Below are 25,082 nucleotides of genomic sequence, written 5' to 3'. Positions count from 1 at the left end.
TTATTTAGTTTGATGCCCAACATCTCATGTAGCACCTTATCAAGTGCTTTCTGCAAGTCAAGATAAATTCTGAAAATCAAGATAAATCAATGAGCCTTGGCCGGTTCACCAATTGTCCTTTCTTGAGCCACTTTTGATAGGTACTGAACACTGCATACCAGGAACACCCCACAAAACCTGCCATACTGGAGGTACTCTGGCCAGGTCTTATAGCTATTACAATGAGGTCCATGTTGAAGTTACTCATATCCTTGTGCTTGCCCATTTATCCAGTTTCCAATACATCACCTTCAAGAACTGATTGTTCTCTGGCTGCCTAAAATATCCCACCTCTTGACGGGTGACATTGTAACAATATGACTAATGATACTCACTTCACCTGTCAGTGGTTTAAATGTTGTGGCTGATCAGTATGGTAAAGTATTAAGCCTGATCTATGAATTGCAAAGAATCTACTGTACATGATTCAAAGAACTACTGTTAATAAATATCTGTTATACTGAATTTTGTCTTTGTGTTTAATTAAAATTATGTTTTTGTTTCTTTCTCACCTACATCTAACAATATCGCCTCCACTTTTTCTGGCTAAAGCACATCATCTAAAGAAGAAAGGAGAAAAACTCAAGAGTGCATGGACACATGCAGACAATGTGAGAAGTACAAACTTCACATAGACAATGTGTGTGATTTGAACTCAGGAACCTGGATCCATGAAGCTGTAGTACTAACCACTGTGCTGCCAAAATGCTAATATTTTAACCAGTTAAAAGTGTTCATAGTCAACTTTTCTGCATTACAACAGATGATACACATATCTTAATTTATTTTAATTAAGTGAAATGAAACAAATTGTAAACCATACTAATGTGAAGTTAACTAATCTATTAAAAAGTACTGCATAATGTAAGTATGGCATAAGAATTTTTTAAAACAGTGTCCATTAGATTTCTTTTTAGAAAAGACTAGATCAAAACAGAAATGGAAAAAAGTTATGGCTTAACACTAGAATCCCTGAAGCCTATGAAAAAAGTTGTAATACCGGGCCACCTTAAATTCCTTCACACCTCTTCATCAGCATCTTTGTTTTGTAAATATGTCAATCAGCACTCGCAGCAGGCAGCCTGCTATCCCATCCCCACTGACTCAGCTGAAGTCAGTTGCAAAGTTCTCATAACTCAAGTCTGGTTATCTGGGAGTTAGGTGTCTAGAATTGTACATGGTGAATAATATATTGTTATTTGGAATACATACATTTCATCTGGGTAAATGCAGGATGACAGGAAATGGGAGGCAATAAATATTGAACACATATCTAAAACAGAAACTTTTTTAATGTTATAGTAATAATTACAAAATGCTAACGTGAAGTGTAAAATGTGTGAAGACTGAAGTCCAGATATCAAATACACACTTTCAAAAAAGGTATTTCAAAACAAGTGTGCTTTTTTAAAGAATGTAACCGAAGAAAAAGAAATTATTCAATTTTCGTGTTGCTGTCAATGTGTAAAAACTGAAGCCTAAATATCAATCGACACAATGTAAACATGCCTCCTTGGCTGGTGTAGATGTAAGAACTGTTGCCTCATAATAAAGAGGTTGCGTGTTCAAGCCCAGGCCATCTCCAAATTTACCATTTTGAGTAGTAGCTGCTGTTATTATTACTATTATATAATAAAAACATACATTTGATTTGAGTCTGTAACAGTCAGTGTAAAGTTGTGCTACTTGTAAAAGATATCGCTGAAGGCATATACTGTAGGCAGACAAACAAACGCTGGTGAATCATGTCTTCTTGGTATCTTCTTACTTAATTTTTTTTTATTTAGTTGTATTCTTGAATAAAATCAAACTTGTTTCATTATACCTTTGTGAAAGCGTTTATTTTATATTCCAGTAACCACTTGAATGACATCAAATCTGTCTCTGCCTCTCTCACTCATGCACGAAAACGCTATGTCATTTGAACACATTTTTTTTTCTTCTGATCTTGCCTAATCTCAGCATTATGGTGCATGGTTCTGAGAATGCAGATAGACTTCTTTCTTTTGGGCGCATCACTGTCAGCATGTCACTGCCAGATCTAAACTCTAGCATTGAGAATTGTTTGTGTACTGAAGTGACTTTTGCTTCAGGAGGAAGTTCCCCTCTCACTTTATTTATGGTGACAAGCAGAGTTGTGTTGCTGTGCAGCAGTCTATTAGCCAGTGAAAATGATGTGAAGAAGTGGTCTGTTGTTATGGTTCTGCCTTTGACCAGAAATGGATCCACAAGCTTTATGACCACAGTCTCAAAAAGTCAGTCTCCCATGGGATGACTGGGATCTTTTCCTTAATAAGGAGTGTCATTGCACATGTACTTTGCCTGCAAATCTGCCGCAATCCAAAAGTTTACGCCAAATTTGACAGGCTTGGTTGAGATGTATTGCAAGACAGGACAATGGACCTTAGTTGTAAATAGTTGCTCATCAACAGTAATATGTTGCCCTGGGTTGTAACTCAAAAACACAGTTCTCAACAAAATGTTGCCAGATATCTGAGATCACAGCAAATATGTCATTTTTCACATGTTCTGCATGGGTGCCTTTGTTGTCAAAGCACAAATGCCGCATGATAGTCTGATAGCAGTCACAGGGCATCGTTATCTTTGATTGCAAGCAGAACAGATAGCTCAGACCAGTCATCAACCACAGCACCAACTGTGGTCATCAGTGCTCTTGTGAAAAGAATGGAGATAAACGCCACCAACTCAGAGAGGGACGGGCATGTTTGTTATACCACGTGAAAGTGACTGAGAGAATAAAACTGAAAAAAAGGGTGTTACAGATTCAAATCAAATGTATGTTTTTATTTTATAATAATAATAATAATAGCAGCTAACAACTCAAAACAGTAAAAGCAGGGAGAACCCGGTATCAAACCTGTAACCTCTTGATTATGAAGCAGCCATTATTACCTCTACACCCAGCCAAGCAGATAGGTTTAAGTTATATTGATTGATATTTGGACATCGGTTTTTACAAATTGACAGCAACAAGTAAACTGAATAATTTTTTTCCTTCGGTTATATTCTTGAATCAAGGTGCACTTGTTTTGTTATACCTTCTGTGAAAGTGTTTATTTGATATTTGGACTTCAGTCTTCATACATTATATACTTCACATCAACATTGTGTCAATTATTACTATAACATGAAAAACGTTTGTATTTTAGTTATGTGTTCAACATTTCTTGCCTCACATTTCCTCAGATCGTTGTAGACATGGAACACACATGAAATGTATGTATTCCTAATAACGATATATTATTTACCCTATACAATTCCAGACACCTAACTCCCAGAAAAAGAGACTTCAGCTGCATCGGTTGGGGATGAGTGAGCAGGCTGCTAGCGACAACTGACACATTTGCAAAACAAAGACGCTGATGAAGAGGTGCAAAGGAATTTAAGTTATCCTGGCATTATGACTTTTTTTGGTAGGCTTCGGGGATTGTAGTGTTAATACTTGGCTATAGCATTCCTCTGTCAGATTACTCACTTGAATTAAATAGATGCAAGGGTGTAATTATACACAGAAGTAACTATTATTATTAGTACTATTAGTAAAGGTAAAGCACTTTTCCTATACAGCCAACAGCTCAATCAGTGACAGCATAATAGCAACAGATTGCTATTTAAAGCAACTAGGCTGATGCTAACAAACCATACCTGCGCGCAATTCATAGACAAAATGAACAAGCTTAATGATTTAAGTGGCAGTGACTCTTTTTTAAGTTATTAGCACACACACAAAACATCTACCCTTTCAAATGTTTGAGCATAGTAAAATTAAAAGAATAGGTATTTTTAATAAAAAGAAGATTTCTGAACCTTTACAGTTCTTAAGTTAAAATATTGGAAGAAGAAGAAGACAAATATATAATTAAAAAAAAAAAACTTACAGCATTTAGAACAATGCTTGTTTTGCAGATTTCCAATCTTTGGCTTGAAAGTTCTGGTTCAATATTGTGATATTCATTGATCAAATTAGTCACAAGAATGTTGATCAGGTTTGCACAACTGTTACCAGACAAAACTTGACTTTGAACCTGTCAAAATGAAGGCACATCATTCATAGGATAATACATACATTTAGAAATAAATTAAGCAAGTATGAATGTGTGATTAATATGATACAAGTGTAGAGCTCACCTTAAGAAGAAAACAAGTCAAAAAATTATATACAACACTATTATTAATAAATGTTCGCTCATCCATTAAGATGCACTTAATATATTCTGCGAAAGCTGGATCCTCACAGAGGAGTTTCACACAATTCTTTGCCATTGCAGACTGAAAGGAAAAGAAAAAAGCAGTATAGCAATACATTTTCAAGTATTTCAACATCACAATCCATTACAACTTATTACAGTGGGTACTACTTAAGAGTACTTCAGTTTCACACATTGGCACATTGATCACTGTCACTAGGCTATATTACTACTAATGGAAACACATCATATTAAAATCCTGAGAAGGTCAGATTAGAAAATTAAAAGCTACTGTGTATTGTACAGCATCATTTGTCATTTACTTCTTACCAAATAAACAGTCATCAAGGGCCTGTATCATACATACCATATATTACGAATAATTCTGCTACGGGGTCAAATGGTTTATGTATTATTTATGCATTATCAACAACAAAAACCACTGAAACACATAACACCCTCCATTATGAATAATATTTTTGCCATCACTGACTACATGACTGAGGTCCACTAGAAGTGAGGCTAATATTATGCAAGCATCAGCTTTGAAAGAGGCATCCAAGAAGCTAATGAAAAGGGTGTTTACACTAATAAAAGTCTTTCTAGCTCTTGGAGAATAGTAAAAACCCCAATTCATACTTTATTAGCTTTTGGTGACAAAAATCTATAGAACAGAGAGGTATACTGAAAGACAGAATCAAAAGGGAGATTGCATACCAGTGGGAGAAGCATTTTTATCCCATCATTCTGGAAAAAGAATGATCACATTTCTTTAACAACTAAAAGTCGGGTAGATTATGAAAAAATCTTATACCAAATTGTTAAGTATTCATTACTTAGCAGAGAGCAACTGAGAAGAGATTTTGTGAAATAGAAGTTGCACTTTAATCTTTCACTGTCTAGTTTATGGAGGTCAGAAAAAAGACTGTTTAAATTTATAACTTTTATTTCTTTCTTTGCCATGCGTGAAATTAGTGTGGCAAGTCTGAGGTGCAAGAGTTAAGTTGTTCATCTAGACCAGGGATCTCAAACTCCAGACCTGGAGGGCTGCAGGTTATCATTCTAACCTTTTTCTTAATTAGTGACCTGTTTAAGCTGCTAATTAACTTCTTTTGAATTAATTTTAACTGACTTGCTGTTGAAGACTCAGACCCATTAATTGTTTCTTTTTCCTTAATAAGCTGCCAAAAAACAATGAGATTTAAAATGAACCAAAACATGACCAGCAAACTGTGACCATCATACAATATCTGAAAATAAAAAAATTGGAGGTCTCGGGAATGTTGATTTGCTCAGGTCCCCAAAACATTTAAACATTGCTCTGAGAAAAGCAAAGAACAAATTAACAATTTTGAAAATGCTTGCTATTGCACAATGAGAGCAGCAACAAGCCATGGAATTAAAGAATGGGTTAGCACTAGAATCCCTGAAGCCTACGAAAAAACTTGTAATCCCGGCCCACCTTAAATTCCTTCGCACCTCTCCATTAGCATCTTTTCTTTTAAAATGTGTTGATCAGCACAAGTAGCAAGCAGCCTGCTGTCCCATCCCCCGCCTTGACGGAACTCAACTCGTGCAAAAAATTCTCCCAGCTCAAGCCAAGGCTCCTTATCTGCATGTGAGGTTCCTGGAGTTGTATAGGGTAAATAATGCAGTATATCGTTATTTGGAATACATGCATTTCATGTGTGTTCCGTGCCTACAAACATCTGGGTAACTGTAGGATGAAAGGAAATGCAAGGCAAGAAATTCTGAACACATACCTAAAGCAAAAACGTTTTCGATGTTATACTAATAATGATGTCTATACTTTTTTATTTAGACCAAATATATTTATATATATTTAGTCCAAGTCAACTCAAGTCAAGTTGGGGAGCATGCACTAGTACAGTGCACTGGCACATCGACTACATGACAAAACAACTCGGGATCCCGGTTGGCAACCCCCAGGCAGACACATGGTCCCGTCCTGCCCTCCGGAAATTACCCTCTATCTGCTGCAGCCAGGTGTTACGTGGGCGACCCCTTGGCCTGGTCCAGCCATTCGGGTCTCCCAACAATGAGGAACCTATGAGCTGGATCACCCTCGAGGAAATGCGCCACACAGCTGTAGTTCCGTAACTGATGCTCCCTCACAATGCATATAATGTGCCTCAATCGGGACTCCATGAGCAACCGCTCATTTGACACAAAGTCAAACCAATGGTACCCACGGATTTTCCGGAGAGACACAGTACCAAAGGTGTCCAGTCTTCGTCTCAGGTCACTGGATAGCATCCATGTCTCGCCACCATATAGCAAGACATGAAGCACCAGGACTCTAAAGATTTGGTCCTTTGTCCTTTTGCATAGATATCGGGAGCGCCACACACCTCTTTCCAGCGACCTCATGACCCTCCATGCTCTCCCAATCCGTCTACTGACTGCATAGGAAGAGTCACCAGAAACATGAATGTCACTGCCAAGGTAAGTAAACCTCTCGACAAGGTCGACATTCTCTCTGCAAAGAGACACACTGCTGATGGCTGTGCCCAAGAGGTCATTTCATTATGTAAAGCACTTTGAGCTACTTTTTGTATGAAAATGTGCTATATAAATAAATGTTGTTGTTGTTGTTATTAAAGGCCTGGATCTTGGTTTTTATGCAGGACACTCGCAAGCCCAGACACTCAGACTCCTCGCTCAGTGACACTGCAAAGATCACAGCATCGTCAGCAAAGTGAAGATCTTTTAATCTTTCTTCACCAACAAATGCCCCACAGCTGCTGGACCCCACGACCTTGCCCAACACCCAATCCATACAAGCTTTGAACATAGTAGGAGCAAGAACACACCACCGACGAACCCCAGAATTAACTGGGAAAAATGCAGAGATTCTGCCTCCACTCTGCACAGCACTCACAGTATCAGTGTACAGGTTGTCCATGATATCTAGTAACATTAAGAGGATTCCGGGAAGTTTCAGGATGTCCCACATGGCAGCTCAATCAACTGAGTCAAACACTTTATGAAAATTGACAAAGGCTGCAAAGAAACTGCCGATATTTGCGTTTGCGCTCCTTGAGAACCCTCACTGTCAGGATGTGGTCGATGGTAGACTTCTTAGGTGTAAAACCAGACTGTTCTGGTCACTGGTAGGTGAGCAAGTGATCACAAATCCTACTGAGGATGACCCTAGCAAGGACCTTACCCGGCACCGAGAGCAGTGTTATCCCCTTGTAGTTGCTGCAATTCAGGAGATCACCCTTCCCATTCCAGATAGTGACGACAAGTTCCGTTTTCCAGTCAGTTGGGATGATGCCAGTCTACCAAATGGAAGCAAAGATTGCTTGCAGTGCCAGGAGGACAGCCTTACCACCAGCTAGATCCCTGCAGCCTTTCCCCCCCTCAGCTGGTTCACCACCTCTGCAATCTCAGTGAGTTAGTCCAAATATCAAATAAACGTGCAATTTTATTCAAGAATATAACCAAAGGAAAAAAAAGCATTTGATTTATATGTCACTGTCAATGAATTACAAACCCAAGCTCAAATGTCAGTGGACAGGGAGTTCATATGTATTTTTGAATGGTGCAGTGGTAAGTACCGCTGCCTTATGACCCAAAGGTCCTGGGTTTGAAACTGGGCGCTCTACGTTTTAAGTAGTGAGCTGCTATTATTGGTACTATAATAAAAACATACATTTGATTTGAGTCTGTAACACCCAGTGTAAAATTTTGGCTACTTGTAAAAGTTAGCGCTTTTTTTTTATTATTCAGTTTTATTCTCTCAGTAACATTCACGTGGTACAACAAACTTGCCTCTCCCTCTCGGAGTTGATGCCATTTATCTCCATTCTATTCACAAGAGTAATGATGACCACAGTGGTTACTGTGGCTGATACCTGCTCAGAACTATTTGTTGTACCGGCAATCAAAGATACGATGTCCCGTGACCGCTATCACACTGGACAAAGGCAGGACCATAATAACAGACAGCTTCTTCACAGCCATTTGAACATGTTTTTTTTTTTCGATCTTGCCTGAACTCAATGGCTTATAGTTTTCATACAGTGACATTTTCAAGTATGAATGTTTGTGTGTGTGTGTGTGTGTGTGTGTGTGTGCGAGAGAGGCAGAGACAGACTCGATCTCATTCAAGTGGTTACAGGAATATAAAATAAACGCTTTTGGAAATATATAACGAAAGAAGTGTACTTTTATTCAAGAATGAAACTGAATAACAAATAATTCAATTGACAACAAGATATCAAGCAGACATGATTCACCAGCATTTGTGCATCTGCTTACACCCCTTCAGAGATATCTTTTACAGGTAGGAAAACTTTACACTGGCTGTTACAGACTGAAATCAAAGACTTCTTTCTTTTGGGCACATACACTGTCATCATGACACTAGCAGATCTAAACACTAGTGTGGCGAATTGCTCACATACTAAAGTGACTTTAGTTGTAGGTGGAAATCCCATTTTACTCTATGGTGCCAAGCAGAGTTGCAGCAGTCTATTAGCCAGCGAAAGCGCAGTGAAGATGCTGTCTGTTGTTACGGTCCTGCCTTTGTCCAGTGTGATAGTGGTCACGGGACATTGTATCTTTGATTGCCGGTACAACAAATAGTTCTGAGCAGGTATCAGCCACAGCACCCACTGTGGTCATCATTGCTGTTGTGAAAAGAATGTAGATAAATCCCATCAACTCAGAGAGGGAATAAAACTGAATCATAAAAAAACAACAACAACTTTTACAAGTAGCCAAAAATTACACCGGATGTTATAGACTCAAATCAAATGTATGTTTTTATTATAGTAATAATAATAGTAGCTCACTACTCAAAACACGGAGTGCCCGGTCTCAAACCCGGGACCTTTGGGTCACAATGCAGCAGTTCTTACCTCTGCACCACCATCCAAGAATATGTATCAACTCCCAGTCGATTGACATTTGAGCTTGGGTTTGTAACTCATTGACAGCAACATATAAATGAAATGCTTTTTTTTCTTTGGTTGCATTCTTGAATAAAAGAGCACATGTTTATTTGATATCTGCACTAAAGTCTTCACACATTATACACTTCATGTCATTATTATTATAACATGGAAAAACTTTCTGTTTTAGGTACTGTATGTGTTGAGCCTTTTTTGCCTTGCATTTTCTTTCATCATACAGTTACCCAGATATTTGTAGACACGGAACACATATAAAATGCATGTATTCCAAATTACGATATACTGTATTATTTATCCTATACAATTCCAGGAACCTCACATGCAGATAAGGTGCTTTGCTTCGGGAGAACTCTTTGCTGAGTTGAGCTCTGTAAAGGTGGTGGATGGGACAGCAGGCTGCAGAAAAATCTGCATTTTAGCCTAAAGACAGACCTCAAATGTCATTCGCACCAGTCAATCAACCTATGATTGATTGGTGTGGGAATGAAATCTTCAATGTAATATTGGTGAAGAAAATACATAATGCCAACAATTTATTTCTTTTTGAAGAAAAAAACTACTTGCATAAATAACAACAACTTTCCTTGCATTAAAGTATTTGAAAAAGACAGATACAAGGCCTAAAGTTATTTTAAATAAAAAAAATAACATTTATTGAGTGACAGAATTATAACATTATAACGCACCTGTGATTGACAAAGCTCAGTCCAGAGTTTAGGAAACAAAGCTAAATGCAAAGGTAAACCTTCATAAGCAATTAAGACACCTGTTTGATGACAGAAAAGAAAGCAAGAATGACATATTAATCACAAGTATCAGTAAACAAATAATATTCCCCTGACAACAAAAACTACACTTAAACTGAATAATAACAATCAGTATGCTTGATGTATATATTTAAATTACCCAGTTGCATATTTTGATATTTTACAATGTCATAATAACAGTTTGGCAATCAAAACATGACAGACAAGGATACTACACAAAAATAAAACACAGTAGTTGAATATTAAAAGTACTTACTTAGTTTGACTAATGTTTCTGTAAACTTTTCACAGTTGATAGCTACTCGGCACAAAAGATGAATGAATTGATGATAAGAGAGGAAATAGTCCAGCAGCATACGATCATAAACATCATCTTTTCCCTAAATTGAAGCAAATGATAATTGCAATACAGTGCTGTAACACACTTACCAGCTAATTATATCACAATAACACATTTTGATACAGAGAAAACTATTTGTCCACGTTACTGAAAATGTCATCTTTCCCAAAATTATTTAATCCTACATATTAGTGAATTGGCTTTACCTTGTTATTTTAAGTTTTATAAAACATCTTACAAGAGTGCATGTGCACAACAAAGGAAAAAGAAAACAAAAACTAAACCAAAAATATTTCTTTTAAGTATGCACGTAGACAGTTTCTCCAACAACAGCAGTCAACATCTTTGGAAAAAAAGGCAATACTTCTGTAAAAATGTAAAACAGTGCTATAAGTTTTTTGGAGTGGAGGGAATAATCTTCCATAGTAATGTAGTATTGTATATTTAATTTTTTTAAAGTAGCGGAGGTATTTTCACTTTAACAAAATATCACGTTACATTACATGTTACTTTAAAGAGCAAGCTGACTACATAATGCATACTTGTAACGTGTTACCTACAACAATGGTAGTTAGAATACACAGTAAAGCATCAGGAAAGAAATAATGCAGAATTTCTTTCCATAGTGAATCAAGTGAGCACAAGTTCATTAATATCTAATTTCTTCCATAATCTCAAGAATTGTATATTCACTAATCATTGCCCTTATCTTCAGGCCTCTTGAAAATTATTTTATCAGTACATGTTTGTATTCCAAGCAAACCAAATTTGGAATTTCACCTATTATTTTATAAGACTTGCAAATATAGAATGCTCTGAAAGCTATAAAAAATATTTTAGTATTCATGAACATCAAGGGGGTATCACAGCACAAAATTTAAAATCATATATACTACCTAATGATAGTATGTTTTTCCTCAGCACAAAGCCCAAGCTAATATGGGCTTGTGGACTGATAATTAGGTGAAAAAGTTCACCATAAAAGGCTTGGAGAGGATGCCAAAGAAGACATGTTAATTTACAGTGTTAGATGACAAAGAATGACAACTTCTGTGGAAAATGGAGAAAAAATGATTTTGGGGGAAACCAACTAGTCATGGTAAACTCAGAAAAAGTCTCTTTCACAATTGAGGATGATGATTCATTTTAATAATAATAATTTTCAAAGATTAAATGAGGATGTGAGAGCAATGCACAATTTACATTATTTTTTCCTTTCTGGGGACTTTTTAGTTTTTCAGAGGAAAAACGATCTGTAATGTAAAGCACCACTGCATTTGCATAAAAGGGCATTTTCATCCTTCTCTGAATAAGATATTTAATACCAATGAAAAAGGGTGTGATGTCCTAAAATGAATAAATCAGGATTTATATTATTTAATTATGCTGAAGTTTCATAGTTGAATTATTAAAAAATATATTGAGTTTAAACTTAAATTTACACAGTAAAGTAAAAATATAGCTCTCTCAGTTATGCTCTACGTACAGTGACAGCAATACCTTTGGGGACTCTAATGCAGCTTGTATATGTATTAGGTTTAAACATTCCTTAGAGGTTTGATGGCAATTGTGTATCAGCTCGAACTTGTTAGCCAAGGCTGATGCTACTGTTTAAGATTAAGAAAGATGGTTTAGTAGGAAAATTAGTCTATAGGATACATATTATAATAATATTATTATTTTCCTTTGGGAAGGTGGACATGTGTACCTGGAATGATGTTTTAGGAAGAGGAAAAGACAGTCATTAAAAACACTGTTAAACTGCACATCATTCTCTCGGCATTAAGAAGAATGAACAGTCATAAAATCTATTGGATATGTTACATCTTACTACATTCAATAATATCTGCTGGTTGAGGTGCACATTTTTGCAATAGTTTTTCATAGTTATTTCTTAATATTTGATATATCAACATCTTATTAGCCTTTTCTCTATACTGAAAACAAGAATGATGTGGTTAAAGTAATACCTGTGTTTCTCTTGAGGTTAATAAATTAAACTATATTCAGAAAGCCACATTTTTATAAACATATACTCAATGGGCTATTTGGCACATTAGTCATCAAGTTTGAAAAGGTGTTTCATAATTACAATTAGGATTAGGATTTGCTTTACGATTTCATTAGTACAAGAGACTGGACAGTATTTGCTCCTCAAATATGTTTTGAGAGCTTTTCAGAGAGTTTGGGCAGATATCATGGGGGTAAAAATTTGTTTCCATAACAATACAGATATATGTAGAAATAAAAGATAATAATGTATTCACTTGCTCATAAGACTGAATTAAGTCACTAATTACTAATTGAACTATTAGAACATGATATTCAGAGTTTAAAGATAAAGGCACCATGCCAAGAAATAACAACAACACCTTAATTGAAAAATTTGGCAGAATGTTGAAAGTTATTATTGATAAATCAGTACTTAATTTGAGATGGGACAGAAGAGTGAGTAAAAAAAAATAAAAATAAAAAAAAACCCAACCATGGGCTCAAAATTTGTGATTATTATTATTATTTTTTATTTATTTTATTTTAAAATGTAGGTATCCATTTTAGAAATTGAAACTGAGGCTGAGGCCAAGAAATGTAACAAGCATGTTTATATGTTTATGTTTAAAACATGTTTAAAACATTTTAGATCCTAACAGTCACTGCTCTGTCAATTTACATATCACCACATTAGCAATGATGTTTTGCAGACTGAAAAGTAATGATCTGATGAACAGTAGATTGAACATTTTGTGTGACATAAAAAGAACACATGATCTGATGAACAGTAGATTGAACATTTTGTGTGACATAAAAAGAACACATGGGGTACTTGGGCATCATTACAACCGGAAAACATAGCAAAGTTGTTGTAATAAAGATAAAGTTAAAATATAGTAACTACTATACATGCATTTACTTTGTAATATTCTTTAAAATGTTCAATTAAAACACTGAAAGTGACTAAACTGTTACCAGAAGTATTTTTTTTTTTTAAGGAAACACATTTTACATTACCCAAGCTTAATTTAGCAAAATATGTTTGCTACTGATCCTTGGCTTGTATAAATCGATTCAAATACCTTGCTTGTTTCCACCATGGAGGGTAAAAGACACATATTAAGTTCTGGACGGGGTGGACGAATGTTGTTTTTTTCCTCCCATTAGCTTTATATTCTCCCGGCACGGAAAATATGGGCCAAATGACACTACAAAGACATTTTTTTTAAATTACAACAACAACAACAACATTTATTTATATAGCACATTTTTATACAAATAATGTAGCTCAAAGTGCTTTACATGATGAAGGAAAAAGAAAAAAAGACAAAGTAAGAATTAAAATAAGACAACACTAAATAACATAGAATAAGAGTAAGGTCTGATGGCCAGGGAGGACAGAAAAAACAAAAAAACTCTAGACGGCTGGAGAAAAAAAATAAAATCTGCAGGGGTTCCAGACCAACAGACCGCCCAGCCCCCTCTGGGCATTCTATCTAACATAAATAAACAGTCATCTTTGTATTTAGGGTTCTCATGGAAGGACTTGATGATGATGGTCATGTAGACATTTTAAAATACTTTTAAAACCAATTCTCAACAGTGACCATTTACTTTGCAGACACAGTATGTACAATCAGGGCTACACGTTAGTGCAGTAGTAGCACTGCTGCCTCCCAAAAAAAGAGACCAGGGTTTGAGTCCAGTTTGCATGTTCTCACCATGTGCACATGATTTTCCTCCAGCGTCTCTGGTTGCCTCCCACAGCCCAAAGTCTTAGGTGGATTGGAGATGCTAAATTGGCCCTGATGTATGTGTGTGTGTGTGTTTGTTCTCAACTGTGAAGGCAAGTTTTGAAAATGGATAGACAGATGGATGAGTATGTATAATCAGTCTATCAGGACTAAAGATCTGAAATGTTTGAAGCAACCTTGAAATATCATTCACAATTTTATATCACTAATTTGCATTACTAAAAATCAAAAGATGCAATTCTGTGTGATTATATCTTAAACAGCAAATTTGTAACAGAATTAATAAAATGCACAACTCCTGGATTAAGTATTTTTTTGATCTCTAGTAGCATAATTTAAAAATATTAAATAATTGACAATAATGCAAAAGAAACCACACTGATTTTTGAGAAGGATATCTATCATCCACCAATTTCAGAATTCAATTTTTTTTATTAAAGCATTGTAATTAGCAGGAGCCTGCTGGGTATGAGGCAGACACTATTCTTGAACAGAAGAAGTTTCCTAAATAAATGTTTCCAAATCTGCCGCAATCCAAAACTTAATGCCAAATTTGTCAGGTTTGCTTGAGATGTACTGTAAGAAAGGACAACACGATCTTGATTGGAAACAGTTGCTCATCAACAGTAATATGTTGCCCTAGGTTGTAACTCAAAACACAGTTCTCAACAAAACGTTGCCAAATGTCCGAGATTGCAGCAAATCTATCATTTTTCACACGTTCTGCATGGTTGTCTTTGTTTTCAAGCACAAATGCTGCATGATAGTCTGATAGCGGTCATGGGGCATTGTATATTTAATTGTTGGTACAACAGATAGTTCAGACCAGTCATCAACCATAGGGTCAACTGTGGTCATTGCCACTCTTGTGAAAAGAACGCTATCAACTCAGATAGGGAGGGAGAATGTAACTGAGAGAATAAAACTAAAAAAAACTTTTACAAGTAGCAAAAATTTACACCGGGTGTTACAGACTCAAATCAAATGTTTGATTTATTTTAAGCTGTATGTTTTATTACATAATAGTAATAATAACAGCAGCTCACTACTAAATGGTAAATGTGGGGAGAACACGGGATCGAACCCGCAACCTTTTAATTATGAAGCAGCTACTCTTACCTCTACACCTGCAAAGCAGATGTGTTCAAGTTGTGCCGATTGATATTTGGGCTTTGGTTTTTATACCTTGACAGCAACATGTAAATTTAACAATTCCTTTTACTTGGGTTTAATTCTTGAATAAAGGCGCACTTGTTTTGTGATGCCTTCTGTGAAAGTGTTTAATTGATATCTGGACTTCAGTCTTTACATTATTGCTCCAACATGAAAAAGTTTCTGTTTTAATTATGTGTTCAACATTTCTTGCCTTGCATTTTCTGTAATCCTACATTTACCTAGCTTGTTGTAGACATGGAACACACAGGTATGTGTCCCAAATAACAATATATTATTTACCCAATACAATTCCAGACACTTAACTCCCAGATAAAGTGACTTCAGCTGTGAGATTTTTGTGACAAACTTCAGCTGCCTTGGTGGGGGATGAGTGAACAGGCTTCTTGCTGCTTGTGCTAATTGACACATTTGCAAAACAAAAACGTTGATGAAGAGGTGCAAAGGAATTTAAGGTGGCCCGGCATTAAGACTTTTTTGTAGGCTTCGGGGATTCTAATGTTACAAAGAACAAGCTGGAGCTAGTACAATATAAGACTTCTACAAACACAACTTTGAAGGATGCAAAATATTGTCTACTTATCGTTATCAACAAAATCCTACAGAATAACGAGAAAATATCACATACCCGTAATGTCAAGTTGCCGGTCTACCACCTGAAGTTGAAGCATAACTGGACTATATAACAGGACAATTACTCCTCAAACACTACAACTGAATGGTTGAAACAACGAAAATTACAAGTTTCGGAGTGAATGAGTCGAAGTCACGACTTGAACCTAATAGAGATGTCAGGACCTAGAACAAGCATTTCATTCTCGCAAGCCAAACAATGAGTCTGCAAACCAGTTCTGCAAAGAACAATGGACTAAAATACTCAACAGTGATGTTAAACACTGAAATCAAGTTAAAGGAAGCATTAAGTTGAGATTATTCTTGCTAAAAGTGATGCAATCAAGTACTGAAACTATGGGGACAATTAGTTTTCCATATGGGTGATAGAAGATTTGGATAACTTTGTTCCTTGAATAAAGAAATTAATGATTTAAAAACTGCATTGTGTGTTCACTCAGATACCCCTTATCTAATATTGCATTTTGTCTGAAGGCCTAAGGACATTCATTGTTTAAAATATCAAAAATTAAAAGATATTAGGAAGGAGGCAAATACTTTTTCACAGGACTATAGGTAGAATGCAGACTATTCAGAAGGAACCTACTTATATGCAATACTGCAAACTCAAACCAGATTCCCAGGTTTGTGAAGAAGCAGTGCTAAGCAGTCTTCCAATGAAGATATCTTTTATTCAAATAAATAAAAAATGTATTACTGAAAGATACTTACTTGGGATATTACTATGGTGGTAAGTGCAATGGTTATGCTGTAAAAATGGAACTAATGTGTGAAGAAAATCATGAGGACTAAGGAGGACTAATTCTTTTAAAACATCTGAAAAACAAAAGTTTCAAAAACAGATTATACATTAGAAACATTGTTAAGATATACATAAATACATGACTTGCAAAACTATTTTATGTGTACAGAAAATTATATTTCAGAAAATAGCCGAATAAGGCAAAAACAAATTGTCATTGTTTAATATGAAACAACATCATCATTATAATTTGAATGCAATTAATGAACTTTGAAATAAAATAACTTAATAAACATGTTTATAGAAATGTAATGGATATTAAATATCTACACACCCTTACTGAAATTTTCAGGTTTTGGCAATGAAAATACTGAAATCCAGGTATTCTGCATTCAGCCGTTTTTCATTTTATTAAGATAATTGCAAACAACATTATTTTAGTTAAAAACAAACTTGATAATTTTAAAGTAAACATACAGTAATTATAAAGAAATATAATGCCTTTATTTTAAAACATGATGATCAGGCAAATAAAACAGTTATCATGGTGACCACTGGCCTGTGGCAACCTTAAAGGATCTGCAAGAATGAATGGCAATAACTAGCCACTCTCCGCACATTACATATATGTTGCATATTCTCCACAAGTCTTAACTGGGGGTAAGGTGGAAAAACAGAAAACACACACATACAAAAAAAAAATCCAAGCATATTTAAATGTTTGTAAACAAAATATTAGAAATATACATTAGAATACAATATTTGTACGATATTATTTTTATTTTAATTTTTTACAATATTATTTGTGCAATATTATTATTTGAAATACAATACAATTAAGAAAATTATACATAAAAGCTCAATGGGAAATAACCAATTAAACAGAATAAATACTTACCTATGCAAGCATTTCTTAATTCAGGGGGACTATATGAATTAAGCAGTGTCAATAACTTGTGTGCAAATTCTATTCTTTCCTGCCACTGAATTAGGGCTTGTTTAACATCTAAAAATAGGGGAAAAAATGACAATAATATTTGTATTTAATTTTATGTATTTAAGAAAATATAGGTATTACATTAGACAAAATGACAATCAAATGATTTTAATTACATAAAGCTTAGCATTCACCATAAAAATCACTCACCTTTTCTCTGCAGGTAGGGACGTGTAGCTTTCAGAACAGATAGAAAGATTGATAGAAGCTCTACTAGGTCACCTGTTACATGGCAAGCAGTTGCCTCATGGTACATCATATGCAATGTGTTGAATGACTGTCCAAAACCGAAGAAAAAATGAGTAAAATAAATAAAACTAGAATCGAACAATTTTAGCTTTAATAAAGGTATTATTCTGGTTTTGATGTTCCATTTATATATAGCAATCATGTGCTTTACTAAACATAATTACAGGTGTAAAAGAGAAGGAATTCCTTCTTCAATCATTTGTGATAGTATACTGGAAAAACTTTCAGTTTTGAGTAAGTTAAATCATGGGAAAACTTAATTTCTGACAAAAACATATGCTATGGTATTAGATTAATAAATGTGGAGATTAACTGTGTAAACCTCTTCCTCTAACTAACCCTAAAGTTAAAAATGAAATATTATTACATTGAACTCTGGGAAACTAGTATGTCATTATCATTAGACCCATACATTATTATTAAGTAAGATTATCTGTAAAATACCAGCATAAACCTATAACTTTATTGACTTTATAAATCACATTTCAATGAATGAATCAAAAAGCAATCAAACATGTAATTAACACTCTTTTTCATACATTTACATTTCATATTAATCTCGACCCCAAGCCCCTACCAAAAGAAAGTTAACAGAAGCCTTTTTCTATTCCAAATGAGCTGTTACAGCTATATACACACACACACATACATACATATATATACAGTGCATCCGGACAGTATTCACAGCGCATCACTTTTCCCACATTTTGTTATGTTACAGCCTTATTTCAAAATTGATTAAATTCATTTTTTTCCTCAGAATTCTACACGCAACACCCCATAATGACAATGTGAAAAAAGTTTACTTGAGATTTTTGCTAATTTATTAAAAATAAAAAAATTGAGAAAGCACATGTACATAAGTATTCACAGCCTTTGCCATGAAGCTCAAAATTGAGCTCAGGTGCATCCTGTTTCCCCTGATCATCCTTGAGATGTTTCTGCAGCTTAATTGGAGTCCACCTGTGGTAAATTCAGTTGATTGGACATGATTTGGAAAGGCACACACCTGTCTATATAAAGTCCCACAGTTGACACTTCATGTCAGAGCACAAACCAAGCATGAAGTCAAAGGAATTGTCTGTAGACCTCTGAGACAGGATTGTCTCGAGGCACAAATCTGGGGAAGGTTACAGAAAAATTTCTGCTGCTTTGAAGGTCCCAATGAGCACAGTGGCCTCCATCATCCGTAAGTGGAAGAAGTTCGAAACCACCAGGACTCTTCCTAGAGCTGGCTGGCCATGTAAACTGAGCGATTGGGGGAGAAGGGCCTTAGTCAGGGAGGTGACCATGAACCCGATGGTCACTCTGTCAGAGCTCCTCTGTGAAGAGAGGAGAACCTTCCAGAAGGACAACCATCTCTGCAGCAATCCACCAATCAGGCCTGTATGGTAGAGTGGCCAGATGGAAGCCACTCCTTAGTAAAAGGCACATGGCAGCCCGCCTGGAGTTTGCCAAAAGGCACCTGAAGGACTCTCAGACTATGAGAAAGAAAATTCTCTGGTCTGATGAGACAAAGATTGAACTCTTTGGTGTGAATGCCAGGCGTCACGTTCGGAGGAAACCAGGCACCACTCATCACCAGGCCAATACCATCCCTACAGTGAAGCATGGTGGTGGCAGCATCATGCTGTGGGGATGTTTTTCAGTGGCAGGGACTGGGAGACTAGTCAGGATAAAGGGAAAGATGACTGCAGCAATGTACAGAGACATCCTGGATGAAAACCTGCTCCAGAGCGCTCTTAACCTCAGACTGGGGGTGATGGTTCATCTTTCAGCAGCACAACGACCCTAAGCACAGAGCCAAGATATCAAAGGAGTGGCATAAGGACAACTCTGTGAATGTCCTTAAGTGGCCCAGCCAGAGCCCAGACTTGAATCTGATTGAACATCTCTGGAGAGATCTTAAAATGGCTGTGCACCAACGCTTCCCACCCAACCTGATGGAGCTTGAAAGGTGCTGCAAAGAGGAATGGGGCGAAACTGGCCAAGGACAGGTGTGCCAAGCTTGTGGCATCATATTCAAAAAGACTTGAGGCTGTAATTGCTTCCAAAGGTGCATCGACAAAGTGTTGAGCAAAGGCTGTGAATACTTATGTACATGTGATTTCTCCGTTTTTTTATTTTTAATAAATTTGCAAAAACCTCAAGTAAAATTTTTTTGACGTTGTCATTATGGGGTGTTGTGTGTAGAATTCTGAGGAAAAAATGAATTTAATCCATTTTGGAATAAGGCTGTAACATAAGAAAATGTGGAAAAATTGATGCGCTGTGAATACTGTCCGGATGCACTGTATATACTGTACATACACATACATACATATATATATATATACATATATATATATATATATATATATATATATATATATATATATATATATATATATATATATATATATATATATATACACACACACAGTGGGTACGGAAAGTATTCAGACCCCCTTCAATTTTTCACTCTTTGTTATATTGCAGCCATTTGCTAAAATCATTTAAATTAATTTTTTTCCTCATTAATGTACACACAGCACCCCATATTGACAGGCAAAAAAAAAGAATTTTTGAAATTGTTGCAGATTTATTAAAAAAGAAAAACTGAAATATCACATGGTCCTAAGTATTCAGACCCTTTGCTCAGTATTTAGTAGAAGCACCCTTTTGAGCTAATACAGCCATGAGTCTTCTTGGGAAAGACGCAACAAGTTTTTCACACCTGGATTTGGGGATCCTCTGCCATTCCTCCTTGCAGATCCTCTCCAGTTCTGTCAGGTTGGACGGTAAACGTTGGTGGACAGCCATTTTTAGGTCTCTCCAGAGATGCTCAATTGGGTTTAAGTCAGGGCTCTGGCTGGGCCATTCAAGAACAGTCACAGAGTTGTTGTGAAGCCACTCCTTCGTTATTTTAGCTGTGTGCTTAGGGTCATTGTCTTGTTGGAAGGTAAACCTTCGGCCCAGTCTGAGGTCCTTAGCACTCTGGAGAAGGTTTTTGTCCAGGATATCCCTGTACTTGGCCGCATTCATCTTTCCCTCGATTGCAACCAGTCGTCCTGTCCCTGCAGCTGAAAAACACCCCCACAGCATGATGCTACCATTGCCATGCTTCACTGTGGGAACTGTATTGGACAAGTGATGAGCAGTGCCTGGTTGTCTCCACACATACCACTTAGAATTAAGGCCAAAAAGTTCTATCTTGGTCTCATCAGACCAGAGAATCTTATTTCTCACCATCTCAGAGTCCTTCAGGTGTCTTTTAGCAAACTCCATGCGGGCTGTCATGTGTCTTGCACTGAGGAGAGGCTTCCGACAGGCCACTCTGCCATAAAGCCCTGACTGGTGGAGGGCTGCAGTGATGGTTGACTTTCTACAACTTTCTCCCATCTCCTGACTGCATCTCTGGAGCTCAGCCAAAGTGATCTTTGGGTTCTTCTTTACCTCTCTCACCAAGGCTCTTCTCCCCCGGTAGCTCAGCTTGGCCGGATGGCCAGCTCTAGGAAGGGTTCTGGTCGTCCCAAACGTCTTCCATTTAAGGATTATGGAGGCCACTGTGCTCTTGGGAACCTTAAGTGCAGCAGAAATTTTTTTGTAACCTTGGCCAGTTCCTTTGACCTCATGATTCTCATTTGGTCTGACATGCATTGTGAGCTGTAAGGTCTTATATAGACAGGTGTGTGGCTGTCCTAATCAAGTCCAATCAGTATAATCAAACACAGCTGGACTCAAATGAAGGTAATCTCAAGGATGATCAGAAGAAATGGAAAGCACCTGAGTTAAATATATGAGTGTCACAGCAAAGGGTCTGAATACTTAGGACCATGTGATATTTCAGTTTTTCTTTTTTAATAAATCTGCAACAATTTCAAAAATTATTTTTTTTGTCTGTCAATATGGGGTGCTGTGTGTACATTAATGAGGAAAAAAATTAATTTAAATGATTTTAGCAAATGGCTGCAATATAACAAAGAGTGAAAAATTGAAGGGGGTCTGAATACTTTCCGTACCCAGTGTATATACACACACACACACATACACATACACATACATACATACAGTACTGTGCAAAAGTTTTAGGCAGGTGTGAAAAAATGCTGTAAACAAAGAATGCTTTCAAAGATGGAAGTGTTAATCATTTATTTTCATCAATCAACAAAATGCAGTGAATGAACAAAAGAGAAATCTACATCAAATCAATATTTGGTGTGACCACCCTTTGCCTTCAAAACAGCATCAATTCTTCTAGGTACACTTGCACACAGTTTTTGAAAGAACTCGGCTGGAACAAAAGTTCCAAACATCTTGGAGAACTAACCACAGATCTTCTGTGGATGTAGGCTTCCTCACATCCTTCTGTCTCTTCATGTAATCCCAGACACACTCGATGATGTTGAGATCAGGGCTCTGTGCGGGCCACACCATCACTTCCAGGACTTCTTGTTCTTCTTTACGCTGAAGATAGTTCTTAATGACTTTGGCTGAATGTTTGGGGTCGTTGTCCTGCTGCAGAAAAAATTTTGGGCCAATCATACGCCTCCCTGATGGTACTGCATGATGGATAAGTATCTGCCTGTATTTCTCAGCATTGAGAACACCATTAATCCTGACCAAATCTCCAACTCCATTTGCAGAAATGCAGCCCCAAACGTTCAAGGAACCTCCACCATGCTTAACTGTTGCCTGCAGACACTCATTATTGTACCGCTCTCCAGCCCTTCGATGAACAAACTGCCTTCTGCTACAGCCAAATACAGTAATCCCTCCTCCATCGCGGGGGTTGCGTTCCAGAGCCACCCGCGAAATAAGAAAATCCGCGAAGTAGAAACCATATGTTTATATGGTTATTTTTATATTGTCATGCTTGGGTCACAGATTTGCGCAGAAACACAGGAGGTTGTAGAGAGACAGGAACGTTATTCAAACACTGCAAACAAACAGTTGTCTCTTTTTCAAAAGTTTAAACTGTGCTCCATGACAAGACAGAGATCACAGTTCCGTCTCACAATTAAAAGAATGCAAACATATCTTCCTCTCTCTTCAAAGGAGTGCGTGTCAGGAGCAGATCATGTCACAGAGATAGAGAGAGACAAAAGCAAACAAATCAATAGGGCTGTTTGCCTTTTAAGTATGCGAAGCACCGCGGCACAAAGCTGTTGAAGGCGGCAGCTCACACCCCCTCCGTCAGGAGCAGACAAAGAGAGAGAGAGAGAGTTTGTTTTTCAAGCAAAAATCAATACGTGCCCTTCGAGCTTTTAAGTATGCGAAGCACCGTGCAGCATGTCCTTCAGGAAGCAGCTGCACACAGAAGGTCCCTATCGTCTAGGTGTGCGAACAGCCCCCCTGCTCACACCCCCCTACGTCAGCGCAAGAGAGAGAGAGAGAAAGTAAGTTGGGTAGCTTCTCAGCCATCTGCCAATAGCGTCCCTTGTATGAAATCAACTGGGCAAACCAACTGAGGAAGCATGTACCAGAAATTAAAAGACCCATTGTCCGCAGAAACCTGCGAAGCAGCGAAAAATCCGCAATATATATTTAAATATGCTTACATATAAAATCCGCGATGGAGTGAAGCCGCGAAAGGCGAAGCACGATATAGCGAGGGATCACTGTATTTCAAATTTTGACTCATCAGTCCAGAGCACCTGCTGCCATTTTTCTGCACCCCAGTTCCTATATTTTCGTGTATACTTGAGTCAGTTGGCCTTGTTTCCACGTCGGAGGTATGGCTTTATGGCTGCAACTCTTCCATGAAGACCACTTCTGGCCAGACTTCTCCGGACAGTAGATGGGTGTACCTGGGTCCCACTGGTTTCTGCCAGTTCTGAGCTGATGGCACTGCTGGACATCTTTCAATTTCGAAGGGTAATAAGCCTGATGTGTCTTTCATCTGCTGCACTAAGTTTCCTTGGCCGACCACTGCGTCTATGATCCTCAACGTTGCCCGTTTCTTTGTGCTTCTTCAAAAGAGCTTGAAACCCCAGTCTGCTTTGAAATCTTTGTCTGGGAGAGACCTTGCTGATGCACTATAACTACCTTGTGTCTTGTTGCTGTGCTCAATCTTGCCATGACATGAAACTGTCTTCCACAACCTCACCTTGGTAGCAGAGTTTGGCTGATCCTCACCCAGTTTTAAGCCTCCTACACAGCTGTTTCTGTTTCAGTTAAAGACTGTGTTTCAACCTACGTGTAACATTGATGACCATTAGCACCTGTTTGGTATAATTGGTTGATCATACACCTGACTATAATCCTACAAAATCCCTGACTTTGTGCAAGTGTACCTATAAGAATTGATGCTGGTTTGAAGGCAAAAGGAAGTAACACCAAATATTGATTTGATTAGATTTTTGTTTTGTTCGCTCACTTTGCATTTTGTAAATTGATAACAATAAACAATCATTATTTATATTTCTGAAAGCATTCTTTGTTTACAGCATTTTTTCACACCTGCCTAAAACTTTTGCACAGTACTGTATATACATATATATGTATGTGTATGTGTATATATATATATTTGCAGCTGGAGATCCACAAAGGGAGAAAAATGAATCACGTATCATAAAGTAGTTTTTATTCCTGAGCTTTCAACTCCTGCCAGGGGTCTTCATCAGAGGATAATGCTTAGACTTACAAGAATCAAAGGCAATATATAGCAAAAAATTACATGGGGGGGTGGGGTGGTTAGGTATTGGGTGTAAAGTCTTGTTTATTATGAATATGTTCTTCTTAAGTTTGCATATGCTGGATTTATGTCTAAGTGTCTGTTGATGGCATTCTCATTTGATAGCCAAGAGTCAAAAGAAAGGACTCACTATCATTGATCTATACGCATACTAAATCAACAGGACATACATTTAACTGGAACAATGTACAGTACAAGTAAAATTTAAGGCCAGTACTAAAAGTGCCAGAGATCTGGCTGAATCTTACTCATTAAATATATAACTTTTTTCTTTGTGTTCTGTCACCTTATTTCCAATTTTATTACTAATTTCTGCAATTGATTTCCAAACTTCCTTCTTACAGTGGCGTGCAGAAATATTCAGTCCCCTTGAAAGTAATCATCATTTTCTGCCAGACAAAATATTTTTATAGATATTTGTCCATTCAGTATTTTTAATGTGAACTCTTACGCTGTAACAATACATTTCCAAAGTCAAAATAAACCATTTTCTGTAGATATTTAACTGAAGAAGAAAAACTCAAAAGTTAGTGTTTGCATAAGTATTTAAACCTCTATGCTTTGGAAGC

At 36.9% G+C, this 25,082-nt stretch overlaps 1 protein-coding gene across 1 annotated transcript in view; it reads right to left on the bottom strand.

Moving 5' to 3' along the window:
* Positions 1 to 25,082, bottom strand: part of usp34 (ubiquitin specific peptidase 34) — a 723,586-nt gene that overhangs the window by 49,996 nt on the left and 648,508 nt on the right. Inside the window, 9 exon segments of the mRNA XM_051919324.1 lie at positions 3,939 to 4,085; positions 4,189 to 4,329; positions 9,877 to 9,956; positions 10,214 to 10,337; positions 13,372 to 13,443; positions 13,445 to 13,497; positions 16,561 to 16,665; positions 17,490 to 17,597; positions 17,739 to 17,865. Of these exon segments, the coding sequence (XP_051775284.1) occupies positions 3,939 to 4,085; positions 4,189 to 4,329; positions 9,877 to 9,956; positions 10,214 to 10,337; positions 13,372 to 13,443; positions 13,445 to 13,497; positions 16,561 to 16,665; positions 17,490 to 17,597; positions 17,739 to 17,865 (957 nt within the window).

The sequence above is a fragment of the Erpetoichthys calabaricus genome, chromosome 15 (genome assembly GCF_900747795.2).
Source record: "Erpetoichthys calabaricus chromosome 15, fErpCal1.3, whole genome shotgun sequence".
In the NCBI taxonomy this organism is placed as follows: Eukaryota; Metazoa; Chordata; class Cladistia; order Polypteriformes; family Polypteridae; genus Erpetoichthys; species Erpetoichthys calabaricus.
Note: the sequence above shows the minus strand (reverse complement) of the source record. Positions and strands in the feature narration are given on the sequence as shown.